The sequence below is a fragment of the Dendropsophus ebraccatus genome, chromosome 5, assembly GCF_027789765.1.
Source record: "Dendropsophus ebraccatus isolate aDenEbr1 chromosome 5, aDenEbr1.pat, whole genome shotgun sequence".
In the NCBI taxonomy this organism is placed as follows: Eukaryota; Metazoa; Chordata; class Amphibia; order Anura; family Hylidae; genus Dendropsophus; species Dendropsophus ebraccatus.
Genome location: NC_091458.1, coordinates 25,700,484 through 25,715,139, shown reverse-complemented (window position 1 = coordinate 25,715,139; position 14,656 = coordinate 25,700,484). Strand labels below are relative to the sequence as shown.

Here is a 14,656-nt window from a genome sequence, read left to right as displayed (position 1 = left end):
TACGCCATGGAGAGGCCATAGTGTACATACAGTGTAGGGTCTGCCTCGATATGAGTCCACCTTATCGTGGTGAGGCAGTTTACGCTGTTTGCAAATAGTAACCAAGAGACTCATTATTTTTGTGGGAATTTTTTGGGCAGTTGGGGGGGCTGCTTTTAACTACTTTAGTGAAGTCATAGAAGAACGATCCTTACCACTGTTAAAGCTAATTAAATAGTTTTAAAAACATTAACACTTTATTCAGTTGTAACCTGAGGGTTAACACACAGGGACAATTACCGGCAGCACCCCCACAGGATAAAAGGAGCATTACATGATGTCCACTTATAGGTATGATCTGTGTAATACATGGACATACTGGGTCCTCCAAAGTAAGAGACCCTCTTTGTTCTAAAGCAAATCACCAAGACTTAATCAGAGTGAATTAAGTGAACAAAATACATACTGTAAAAAATATCTAGTGTCACTTACCCGTTCCAGTGTTATTTCTTCAAACTCATATTCAATTTCTGACCCATTAATCTAAAAAACAAAGAAATTCAATATTCTTGAGTAAATCTATCTAGATTACAATACCATCATATACAGTATCACTATAACTCTGGCTAATACCATATTGTTTTTCTATACATATTACTAGTAGTAGACATACACATTTATTGTCACAATGACCACCCCAATATGCAAAGAACAACCTATATTTTTTAAAACTGGAATACCCCTTTAAAAAAAGAAAGGCAAGAAAAAAGAATGTAGAATTCTTAAAGGGTTTTGGACAATTTATTTTTGTTAAAAGTGTTCCTTGGCAATAAGATGAACACCAATTGCCCCCCTGCTGAAAGCCCCAACAACTATTTGGAATCTGTGAGCAAATCTGATGGTGTTCAATTTCCCTGCAGTGCCCCCGCAGGTGAAATAAAGCATTACATGATCCTTTTTCTATCAATGAGTTGTCTGTGTAATTTTTGTACCTGCCTGAGACGAGGACTGGGCCTATTAACCCAAAATATGAAAAGGGATTTTCTAAAATAAGCCGACTATGCATGTCTGGAAGAATAGCCATTTGGCATACAGCAATTGAAGGTATAAGGGGACTGATATTATTGCATATTACCCCGGTGTTAATGTCAATCGTGATTCTACAGTCTGTCTCCCGACATTACGTTGTCTGGGCCATTAAAGGTAAACTTGACAGAAGATTTACTTATTTACTGCTCCCATAGGGAATGATGGCAAATGCCCATTAGCAAAAGCCAAAACTAAGTCAGGTTATTAATTATTCAGCTCCTCCGCTGCAAGCATGATATCGGCAGAACGTCTTCCGTGTATGCTAACTACTTACAGCCTATCGATCTCTGGAAAGACCGGAACAGTTTCTGCAGACGTCTAATAGTGATGATCGATATACTAACTTATTCTTGTGGAAGGATTATAAAAAATCCAAATATATTACATGAAAACAAAGTGTTAATTAAAGGGGTTGTCCAGTCTTCTGTAACTGAAGGATGAACTATCAGCAATAATGATTTCAGCCAATATAAAAGACTTATTTGCAGTACAGGGTATTTTTGTCATTGTTTTTTAATTAGATCAATACTCAAATCTTTCTTGGTGTTGAGAAAACTTGCTGTACTGTTGAGGTTCAACAATGTTCTCCAAACCCAAACGCTCAGCATTTGACTCCAGGGGCTGGAGAAGTTGGATAGCTACTATAATACTGCTCCCATATACAAGAATATAACTACTATAATACTGCCTCCTATATACAAGAATATAACTACTATAATACTGCCCCCTATATACAAGAATATAACTACTATAATACTGCTCCCATATACAAGAATATAACTACTATAATACTGCCTCCTATATAGAAGAGTATAACTACTATAATGTACCTGACTGTGCACGCCTGCGGGGGTGGTGGTCGCTGACCGGCACAGTGTGGACTTAGTGTAGGGACCCATGTGTATCAGATACCTGCACGCGGTACATGGGGCAGTGTGGCTTGATCAATTCACATACAGAATTCTGATGTTGTTAATGCAGCCGAGAGGTACAAGTATCAGCCATAGGTGTGAGGTGCAGCACTCTTTTTCTTCCCTGAACCGTATTTTGTTTCTCTCTTTTCTCCGTGTTTTGCACTCCTCCTGGTGAGACCCACATGACCGCAATTAGCAGGAGACACCTGAGTGCTCATGGTTTTAATCCCTCCTGTCTGTCCCATTCTATCTTTGATAGCTATGGTGAGTGCCATACTTTATCCAGACTTGTGCTGTTTGGGGGCAGCTTCCTCCGCCGGTGGTGCTGGCTGGGTTTTGGTGTGGCATTTTTGGGTCTGGTCCTGTGGCATGGGGGTTGCAGGGCCGTTCCACGGCCTCCCTTCCCTGACTGAGCACGCCTGCGGGGGTGGTGGTCGCTGACCGGCACAGCGTGGACTTAGTGTAGGGACCCATGTGTATCAGATACCTGCACGCGGTACATGGGGCAGTGTGGCTTGATCAATTCACATACAGAATTCTGATGTTGTTAATGCAGCCGAGAGGTACAAGTATCAGCCATAGGTGTGAGGTGCAGCACTCTTTTTCTTCCCTGAACCATAACTACTATAATACTGCTCCTATATACAAGAATATAACTACTATAATACTGCTCCCATATACAAGAATATAACTACTATAATACTGCCTCCTATATGCAAGAATATAACTACTATAATACTGCCTCCTATATAGAAGAGTATAACTACTATAATACTGCCTCCTATATACAAGAATATAACTACTATAATACTGCTCCTATATACAAGAATATAACTACTATAATACACGAACTGGAGAGAATGGAACGGCTGCACATCCCATCTATGGCTGATACTAATGCCGCTAGGCCTATATTAAAAATCAACACCAGAGTGTCTGTATATGAATTGATCAAGCCATATTGCCCCGTGTACCACCGCGCAGGTCCTCTGGTCCACACGGGTCCCTACGCTAACTCCATAGGTGTGAGGTGCAGCACTCTTTTTCTTTCCTGAACCGCATTTTGTTTCTCTCTTTTCTCCGTGTTTTGCACTCCTCCTGGTGAGACCCACATGACCGCAATTAGCAGGAGACACCTGAGTGCACATGGTTTTAATCCCTCCTGTTTTTTTCCAATTCTGTTTGCCACAGCTATGGTGAGTGCAACACCTCATCCAGACTTGTGCTGTTTGGGGGCGACCTTCTCCGCAGGCGGTGCTGGCCGGGTTCTGGTGTGGTGTTTTTGGGTCTGGTCCTGTGACATGGGGGTCGCAGGGCCGTCCCATGGCCCCCGTTCCCTGGCTGTGCACGCCTGCGGGGTTGGTGGCCACTGACTGGCACGGTGTGGACTTAGTGTAGGGACCCATGTGTATCAGATACCGGCACGAGGTACATGGGGCAGTATGGCTTGATCAATTCATACACAAAATTCTGATGTGTTTTTTATTTAGCCTAGGGGCACTAGTATCAGCCATAGGTGTGAGGTGCAGCACTCTGTTTCTTCCCTGAACCGCATTTTGTTTCTCTCTTTTCTCCGTGTATTGCACTCCTCCTGGTGAGACCCACATGACCGCAATTAGCAGGAGACACCTGAGTGCACATGGTTTTAATCCCTCCTGTTTTTTCCCATTCTGTTTGCTGCAGCTATGGTGAGTGTAATTCCTTATCCAGACTTGTGCTGCTTGGGGGGCGACCTTCTCCGCCGGCGGTGCTGGCCGGGTTCTGGTGTGGTGTTTTTGGGTCTGGTCCTGTGGCATGGGGGTCGCAGGGCCGTCCCATGGCCCCCGTTCCCTGGCTGTGCACGCCTGCGGGGTTGGTGGCCACTGACTGGCACGGTGTGGACTTAGTGTAGGGACCCATGTGTATCAGATACCGGCACGAGGTACATGGGGCAGTATGGCTTGATCAATTCATACACAAAATTCTGATGTGTTTTTTATTTTAGCCTAGCGGCACTAGTATCAGCCATAGGTGTGAGGTGCAGCACTCTGTTTCTTCCCTGAACCGCATAACTACTATAATACTGCCTCATACTGTATGTACAAGAATATAACTACTATAATACTGCTCCTATGTACAAGAATATAAATACTATAATTTTACCCCTATATACAAGAATATAACTACTATACTACTGCTCCTATATACAGGAATATACTGTAACTACTATAATACTGCTTCTATATACAAGAATATAACTACTATAATACTGCTCCTATATACAAGAATATAACTACTATAATACTGCTCCTATATACAATAATATAACTACTATAATACTGCCCCTATATACAAGAATATAACTACTATAATACTGTTCCCATGTACAAGAATATAACTACTATAATACTGCTCCTATATACAAGAATATAACTACTATAATACTGTCCCCATGTACAAGAATATAACTACTATTATAGATAACTACTATGATAGTTTATTTGACTATAGTGAATAGCGTGTCTCACCGCGTTTTCGTGGAAAGGTGTGTAGCTGACATAAGGGATTGTATCCAGAGTATCCGTATTCACAATGATTGGTGCAGGGCTGGCCTAGAAATAAAGAAAAACCCACAAGGTTAGTCAAAGAGTCATAAAAAACACATAAATAAACATGATCCTTTAAAGTGAAAATGAACAATAAACTGATAATAGAAATTGGGAAATGTTTATAGCACTGTCTTAGTGCCCTTTCACACATCTGTAGATTAGAGGTAGATGTTGGAGCCAATTTACATTTTGTAGTTGTGGCACGAGTCCCCCATTGCAATCAATGGGTCAGTGCAAACTATAAACTGTTATTCAAATCTCTTTGTAGCAACCAATCACAACTGAGCTTTTATTTTATATGGAAAATGCTGTATATGGAAAGCTGAGCTGTAATTGGTTGATATAAGCAGCTAAGAGAATGCATCCTTAGGTTGGTGTAGATGTATGCAGTACAGGTCTCAGTGTTACATCTAGAGGTCTATAGTCAGCACATACTCCTACAACTACTAGTTGTTAAAGGCCTAGTCCACCTTTACAACCACATTTATTATCGTTCAAAGCATCTAAAATAGAAAAGATGATGCAGATTTGTATCCTATGTATACAGCACTGGTGCAGAGCTATGTGTTTCCATGGTTACAGACTACAAACAACCTCAGTGAAGTCTGACACCGCCTTCTACATAGAAAAGTATGTGAATGCAGAATCAGAATACATACACAGCAATCTCCAAAGCAACAGCAAAACTATGTGAGAATACTGGGAGTTGTAGTACTGCTACAGGAGAAGAATACCCGCTTTGTTTATATTGTGGAAAGGATATATTCAGACAGAACGTTCCATCTGTTACCTAGCAACATAACGCACAATTTAACTAAAAAAACTGCACGAAAATAATCCCTAAATAGATAACCCATAAGTGCTCGACTAAATTCAATTCGGTAACACACACATACATAAAGCAAAACATTAAAAAAATCTAGCGGCAAGAACAAAATAATAGTCGAGAATCTTTATAAAGACCAGCAAATAAAAGAGAACTTCAATACGTTTCTATTTAACTGAAAGGCCGAGCCTCAGGGTGCACCGGCGAAGTGCTTACGATTGTTTCTACCCGTTTTATACCATACGGCTCGCGCCAATGAAATCAATGGAAACCCTAAGAGATTACATTTTTATTGCCATTTTTTAAGGATAAAAGCGGGCTGTCATGTGGTCATTACGTCCTCAGAAGCGCCCGCACTTGTGTCCTAATAATAATAATAGAACTCATGAAGGGAATGGGGGGGGGGGATCGCTGCTGTACGTATTATAGCCCGGGAGATGAAATCATGCGTGAAAAATAAAGGACACAAAAAAAAAAAATATAGGAACAGATGCTTAAAGGGGTTGTCCAACGGAAATCTTTTTCTTTCAAATCAACCGGTGTCAGAAAGTTATACCGATTTGTAATGTACTTCCATTAAAAAATATCAAGTCTTTCCATACTTATCAGCTGCTGTATGACCTGCAGGAAATGTTGTTTTATTCAATCAGATATCTCTGGTCAAAACAGGAACTGTCCAGAGTAGGAGAGGTTTTCTATGGGGATTTGCTGCTGCTCTGGACAGTTCCTGACATGGACAGAGGTGGCAGCAGAGAGCACTGTGTCAGACTGGATAGAGTACACCACTTCCTGCAGGACATACAGCAGCTGATAAGTACTGGAAAACTGGAGTTTTTATAATAGAAGAAAATTACAAATCTATATAACTTTCTGACACCAGTTCATTTGAAAGAAAAATATTTTCACTGGTTCACCCCTTTAAAGGGAAACTAAAAGCAGGTTAGAAGATGCAGAGCACCGGATGATTATTTATACGGAGACAGACAACGGGTGGATTGGGGCACTGAGGGTAGTAGTTCATGTTAGTTTTCCTTTAAAGAAGTTGTTAAACTATTAATTAAAGGGGGGTATTTTTGGGGGGAGCGGGGGGAAATGTATCAATGGAGACTCTTGAACGCATACTGATTTTTTTTTCCTGATCTCCCTGAGCTCAGTGTTGTATTTTGCTGGTCTATTGATTAAAGGGGTACTCCGCCCCCCCAAAAAAATATTTCTTTCAAATTAAATAGTCTCATAAAATTATACTGATTTGTAAATTACTTCTATTTGAAAATCTCAAGTCTTCAAGTCCTTATCAGCTGCTGTATGTCCTGGAGTAAGTGGTATATTCTGCTGGCAGAGAGCCCTTACTTCCCCCATTAGTGCCCCACATGCTTCTCCCTCATAGGTCTTTCCTGACTCTCACGCTGCGGCTACTCTGCCTGTACGATGCACCTAACACAGGAAGCATGTGTGATTCTGTCACCAAAAACAAGTGTTACTCACCTATCCTGATCCCTCGCGACAGTTCTGATGGCTTAAATTCACTGCTCGTCCATGTTCTTCCTGGTTTTAATGATATGTCATCTCCTCAAGAATTTCCTGCTCAGCCAATCACTGAGGCAGGACACCACTGAGGCCTGTGATTGGCTGAGTGAGCAATGCATCACAGGAACCAGGAAGAAGCAGTGTCAAGCGAGGACAAGGAGCTACTGGAACAGCGGGGATAAGGGTAGGTGAGTATCACTTCTTTTTAATTTTTACACCACTCCCTGTCATGTACAATGTGAAAATGTTTTATCATTATACAGCCATATGAAAGTCAACAGTAATTAGAAAAATTTGCAATAGAAGCCAGTTTGATGTCTGCGTCTCTTACAGTAAGGTATAGTAAAAGTTTTATGCCGCTACAACATAAGCGTGTCATTTGCTATAACATCACATATCCTGTAGGAGCTTTAATTAAAAAAACGCATAAACAGCGCTTTATGGATCTGTATAATGAAGTTCTGCCCTTGACTGGCTTTATTTAAAGTGTCTAGTGCTAGTGAAACAATCATACATGGGGGCCCCCGTATTACGACCCAATTGATTTAAAGGGAAATAGACACTAGTAGAATTGGTTAAAGGGGTAGTTTACTCCCCCCAAAAAATCTTTCAAATCAACTGCTGCCAGAAAGTGCCAGAGATTTGTAATTTACTTCTATTAAAAAATCTCAGGTCTTTCAGTACTTATCAGCTGCTGTATGTCCTGCAGGAAGTGGTGTTATCTTTTTAGTCTCTGCTGCCACCTAGGGAGTCCAGAAGAAATGAATACAGTCATAGGCCTTAGGCTGTATCCATGTTTTCCTGGCCTTAGGCTGCATCCGACTTCTTCAGCCACCGGTAATCAAATGCTGAGCTAGCGGACTCGAGCATGCTTGATTTGCGCTCATCTCTAGTAGACATGCGGTAGGCTTGTCATACCAAGGGAGGTATAGAAAGATGTCAGAGGGTGACTTTGTTGGCCAACGACTGTATACACCGTAACGTGAACAAAAGATCCATCAACAGACACTAAGATCCTTAGATCCAAAAGGTAAAGATTTACGGCCACAATAAGATACAATAAGAGGATACAATGACGTCATTTAAGATGTGACATATTGAAGGATGTCTATATATAGATAGATAGATAGATAGATAGATAGATAGATAGATAGGAGATAGATAGATAGATAGATAGATAGATAGATAGATAGATAGATAGATAATATATTGGAGATAGATAGATAGATAGATAGATAGAAGATAGATAGATAGATAGGAGATAGATAGATAGATAGGAGATACACAGATAGGAGATAGATAGATAGATAATAGATAGGAGATAGATAGATAGATAGATGATAGATAGATAGATGATGATGATGATAGATAGATAGATAGATAGATAATAGATAGATAGATAGATAGATAGATAGATAGATAGGAGATAGATAGATAGATAGATAATAGATAGGAGATAGACAGATAGATAGATAGATAGATAGGAGATAGATAGATAGATAGATAGATAGATAGATAGATAGATATGAGATAGATAGATAGATAGATAGATAGATAGATAGATAGGAGATAGATAGATAGATAGATAGATAGATAGATAGATAGATAGATAGATAGGAGATAGATAGATAGGAGATAGATAGATAGGAGATAGATAGATAGATAGATAGATAGATAGATAGATAGATAGATAGATAGATAGATAGATAGGAGATAGATAGATAGATAGATAGGAGATAGATAGATAGATAGATAGATAGATAGATAGATAGATAGGAGATAGATAGATAGATAGATAGATCATATTGGAGACTGGACTCTTCCATCCAGGTTCCCCCACAGGCTACACTTGATGGCTGGTGGACCCTCTGTGCTTATACTTTATTGACTAAAGTGTACCCAAGTGTACCTGGTGATGTCAGCAGGTGTTGGTACACTTGTTGCAGCAATGAGTTTGCAATTTGGCTGTTGATATCCCTTTGCATTACCCTTATGACTGTAGCTAAATTTACTGCATTAACCTAATAGACGCTACACAGATGGAGCAGTAAAATGAGAAGTTCAGCTCTGCTACATCATGGAACTGATCTATCAATATAATAATATATATAAGTATACAAAATGTACATTGTCTGGAGTCGGACTTATAGGATTTCTGTGTGTTTCACCCTCCGCACAGTAGCCACAGACAACATATAAAAAAAGGAAAGCTATCACAGCTGAGTTGGTCACCCAACCACGTTTGTTGTTCATGGAAATAACATAGTTATCAAGTGTGTTATTTCAACCCTATAAAAAAAATAGCTATCACCTTAAATTATAGTAACAGACTCAGCTCCACTACATCCATACAGACACAGCAGAGCTGACTGTGTAACTCTTCAACACTTTTAGTAAGTGCAGTCCTGCATAAAACCAAAGAGAACACAGTAAGATATCACAGTGGGTCCAATGACAAAGTCCGCTCTGCTACATCATTACCTGTGACCTGAAACAACTGTGGTCCGTAGAACTCTGTACTTACTTGGAGAATGTTGAACCATCCTTGAGAATACTGACAAGGTGCATAACAATCCCTAGAAGAACCTGACACCTTCTCCATTGCCCTGATGGGGCTTTTCTGACCCCATCGAGTGGACGATCTGGGTTTACTGTAGGGAGATCCCATGGGAAAGTGTCCGGAAACATTTGGATCACTTGCATAAAGTCCCGGTGGTGGTTGTTGCCAACCACAAGCACAGTGAGGATCACACATTTTTTTTTTTAACTCAAAAAGTTGAGTTCCAGTGGTTCTTTACTTCCAGCAAACCTGATGCCCTTTAAGAAGACGAGACCTTATCGGTGCGAGATGGACATAATGGGAATCAAGAAGGACTCTCTAAATGGTGGGTTGTGTCTTGTTGAGGGTCCTTTAAGAGCGGTTCCTCCATGTGGAAAGCATTGTGAGGGTTGCACAGCAGCGTACGCTCGCTCGTAGCTCTTCGTCAATACATGAGTCAACTCGCAGCCCAAGATGACAGAATCCCTGCTCTAGGCTGGAGCAATCAATGCTCGGCACAGCTGGGATACCAGACCACGCTATGTTTATCAACCACTTCTGCCAAAATGATGCAGCAGCGCAAGGGGGGGGAGGGGGGATGTTGGTGGTTTAAATTTTTTAACCTTTAAAAAAAATGCCAGGGTCCAAGCGTCGCCATGATACAAACTGCCGGAGATGAACAGAGATGAGCTTATGCAAAAAAAAAAAAAAGATTTGTTTCTGAAGGCTATGGAAAACATTTCTTAGTAGCGAGACTTTAAAGATCACTGTGCCATGTGCAGCTCGGGAGCAGGATGACTGAGATTCCAGTGTCACAACGAATCTGTCACCAAAAAATCACTGGCCGCTAATTGCAGGGAGAATGTACCGAAGGGGGGTGCGGGAAGGGACGAGGACAGATCCTATACTCGCCATTCCCTTCATCCTGTCACAGTCGGAGGAGTAAAGACGATGATTCGGGTGGAGTGATATAACCCAAAAATTTCCATTTATAGTAACAAAATTCTATTAACCGATACATGACCGGGGTTTAGATGTATCCTGTCATATTTTTTCATGAATTTTGTCAAGGACTATAATTTCTCACAATACAAATTATGGTAAAATGCAAGAAAAAGACTAAACAGGGTGTCACATACAGGACAACTACCATGAGTAGTAGATGAGTAACGTAAAAAAAAAAATTAAATCATCTTGCACCACTCATTACGGGATATGTGAAGCCAAGAGGATATGTGGAGGCGCTATTATACAGGCTGATACTTGTTATTTAATATTCCCCACTCCTGTTTGTAGCAAAGACCTGCCTGGGGTTGTACTCCAGGTACTCTAGTGACTACTTATTGCTTACTTTTGTGATTGTGTGTAGTGCATCATCACTTACCTCCTTACATTTGCTGGGCTAGATTGAAGGACAAGTTATTAAAAAAAAAAAAAGCTTCAGAAAACCTACTTAAAGGGGTTATGTCACCAGGGTGTAAATAGGCAGACAACTTGATAGGGTGTTTTATCATGATTCCAGACATACCATTTTTATCTTCATAGTCCTTTCTAGCACTAAGATATAAGACTTTTTGTCAATAAGTTAATTAGGCTAAAAAGTTCAGGGGGCGTTCCTCAGAGAGGTAAAAGTCCAGGTAAGTCAGCCTAATATATATATATATATATATATATATATATATATATATATATATATATATAAATATAATCTTTATCTAGTGGGTATCAGTCAAATAGGGTAGACAGAGAGAAGTGGGTACAGAGGTGATGAACAAGAGAGGATGGGCTGGTCTTATCTGGGCTATTGCCATGCTTGTGAACACCCCCTGGGCTTTTCAGCTTCATTTGCATATTAACAAAAAGGCTTATATCTCAGTGCTGGAAGGGACTATGGATATATTATAGGTACGTCCAAAATCCTGATGAAAAGACCCATTTTTAGGATCAGGACAGAGAGACACAAGGACAGGTGAACCCTGAAGCTAGCACCCGCCCCACTGCCCCTACCTGCTTGCCTCAGATGCTCTAATATAGCAAACGGACAACTGGACGGCAGTCCCTGATCTAACTACAGTGAATACACAAAACAAAACAAGACAATACACAACACAATAAAGGGAAGTCAGAAGTCCGAGTCAAAACCAGCCGAGCAACCAAGTACCAAATCGTGTCCAAAAGAATAGTCTAGTAGTCAAAGCTGAAGTCAGGTAACCAGGATATAATGCAGGGAATGCTAGATCAAGTAACACCAGGCAAGCCAGGGACTTTCACAGGCGAAGCATAGTAGACTAAGGAGGATACTTATAGGTTCCAGACTCAAGATTACTGACAGCTGATTGGTAGTGTCAGCTGTCAATCAACAATCAGCTAACACACACACAACACCTATGCTGCTCAGCCAGGGCAGTGGAACCCTGGCCTCTGCTACAACACAGAATAGCAGAGCCGAGTAGGTAAAAAACACAAGAAGCAGTCCAGCTGCTATGAGCGCCGTCTTCGCGCCCCTAGCAACCGGCCTGAGCGGTCATGTATGCTTTGACTGTATGCATCGGCGGTGCCAGGAGCCGAACGAGTCCTAACACCCATCTAGCCATATTTACACCCCTGTTGACAGGTCCGCTTTTAAGCATGTATGCCCTATCCATAAGATATGCTATACAAGCCTGGGATCTCACCCATCATGCAGTCAGGGTCAAGTAATCAATGTTTGCCAATTTCTAGCCAACCAGAGTTCAACAAGGGATAATGGTAATGAAGTCCCTCACCATAGAAGACTATGAGAATTACAAAACACTTGGACAATCCCTGTTTGCTGAAAGGGGTAAAAGCTTTGAACTTAAATGAAAAAATATACTATGGAAGTTCCATTTTATGTGCAGCGTCTCCTTTAAGATGTTGATAAGGAGAATGAACTGATGACGCTTTAAGAAAATCAATATGTTTAGCACTGTAGTAATTGTGATTTCTTTTCTATCACATTACAATGATGTCTTACAAATCATCCCTCTATGAATAATTGAACAGTACGCTATTAGGAACACAAATGAAGTAATATTCTTGGCAGGGTAAAAGTACTGACTTGGCAATAGAAAGCGTTCTATAATTGCATTGCAGAGGATCGGAATATTGCTAGGATGAAAAGATTGCTACTTGTGTTTACCAGCGTCATTGTCCCAGTTTATTGCCGGAGAGGGGAAAACTTCCAAGACCAAAGTAAGACATTTGTATGATGGTAATAGGTCATCTGCCAACTGAAAACTCCTATAGTTGCTGTTCAAGATATTGCCCCTACTTCTAAAATCTGTAACAGGGCTCCCATGTGCAGGCCCGGACTGACAATCTTCCATGCTGGGCTGGTTCTTGGTGGGCCGCTCAGTATTGTAACTGATTGGGCTGCCCAACTACATGTTCCATTATCTATCTGTGCACTTTATAAAAAAATAAATCTGACCCCAAAAGCTCCAGTGTCACTACTATTTTTGCATTCCCTACAGCTACACCCCAGTGCAGTGTCGGACTGGGGTATCTGGGACCCACCCAATGAAGAACCAGTGAGAAACATGTCAGTCAGTGTTTGTGCAGTTTCTGAAGCTGGGGGCCCACCGGAGGATTCTTTGGTCCTCTGGTGGGCGAGTCCGACACTGCCCCAGTGCATTTTTATTTACAGAATAGGGGATACAAAGTCAGTACTACTGTAGGGTAAATGAATCTGTATAGAAAACTAGCCGGCTTCATTTGGCCCTCCAATCTTCTATTACAAACCTCTAAATTGGTTATATCCAAACCTACAGCCCTCCAGCTGATGCCAAACTCATTTCATCATGCCTGGACATGGGAACTGTAGTTTAGCAAGAGGATGGACACTGCTGCACTAAATCCTTTTCTTGGTCATAGACTTACATAACAAAACTCCTGCTACTCGCAACTTCCACTAGGGGGAGCTAAGGAGTGTAGTGCATACTGTTTCATCATTCACTTTCATGGAAGATATTGTTGCCTTTGTCACACACTTGTGCTTCATATTATACTATATAGTGATGTTATCCTATAATATTCCCCTGGATTGGATTGGAGCAAGAAGCAGCAAGTTGGGGGGGGGGGGGGGGGGGGATCCTGGATGCCTGGTGGTTAATAAACTGCCCTTACCCTGCATCTTAATACCCTAGAAAGGCAAAGTGGCTTGTTAGTGCCCCGGAACGTGGGACACATACCCCAATTAACCTCCCTAGCTTTACCCCTGCCCTGTATGCATTAGAAGACTATCTGAGACAATCTTGAGTCATTGTTTGCATTGACGTCAACCTGAAATTCATCTTAGGATTGCTGAGACGTGTCACGGTGATGTGGAAGACCTGTACGAAACCTTTCACATCCTAAATTACCGGTTAGTAAAAGCTCATCTACAAAAACAAGATTGCTTTTGAAGCAGGAAAAGGATGAGATGTGAACGATACAAAGATAATCAAGGAACAAAAGCAAAGTCTAATGACATCCTCAAGTGGCCAACAATGCAGAAAGAATCAGAGCGACAACAGCGGCCATGGCGTGGGAGGCGCCAACCATCTGTGTGTTTAACGCTAGAGCCTCCCTGAAGAATTATAAAACGTACAGAACGGTTTGGAGAATCCCCCCCGTCACTGGCGGCCCTGTCCTCACCACAATTCCACTCAATAACAGTTACTACCAATACCTGTAGTAAAACTATGGTGGCCAAAAGTTATACCAAGGGTGTTCGCAGGTCAGACTGTTGGCGATTTCATCTACAGAGTATCATAGTGTCTTGCACATTTAGGCTATGTTTAGGCTATGTTTATATTTTCGTAAAACCATGTCCGTTGTACAACGGCCATAATTTATACGAAAATATACGTGTCATTGCTATTCATTGAATAGCAGCCACAGAAAACCATGTCAGTGCACACTATGGAGAGAGCGACTCCGGCCGCTCGCTCCATAGTGTGCAGTGGAGAGTTCTGATGTGGGCGCACACGGATGCGCTCGCCTCAGAACTCTGCTGCCCTAAAGATCATCCAGCCGGTACTGCACGGAACGGCCGGTCTCTTATAAAGTGTGCACATAGCCTTAAAGGTACAGCGCACGTCACTATTTTTCTTCCTGTAACGTGGTCCTGGCACCATAACCACTGCTACATTGCTTTTTTGTTTTTTACATGAACAGAACGTCGCGGTGATGC

General features: G+C 41.4%; 1 protein-coding gene across 9 annotated transcripts in view; it reads right to left on the bottom strand.

The window, feature by feature from the left end:
* DLG2 (discs large MAGUK scaffold protein 2) overlaps positions 1 to 14,656 on the bottom strand; it is an 818,767-nt gene that overhangs the window by 264,353 nt on the left and 539,758 nt on the right. For all 9 annotated transcript variants that reach the window (XM_069969704.1, XM_069969702.1, XM_069969703.1 and 6 more), the window contains 2 exons: positions 4,490 to 4,573; positions 472 to 522 (listed from right to left, as the gene is read on the bottom strand). In XM_069969704.1, coding sequence (XP_069825805.1) covers positions 472 to 522; positions 4,490 to 4,573 — 135 coding nt within the window. The remainder of the gene's footprint in view (positions 1 to 471; positions 523 to 4,489; positions 4,574 to 14,656) is intronic.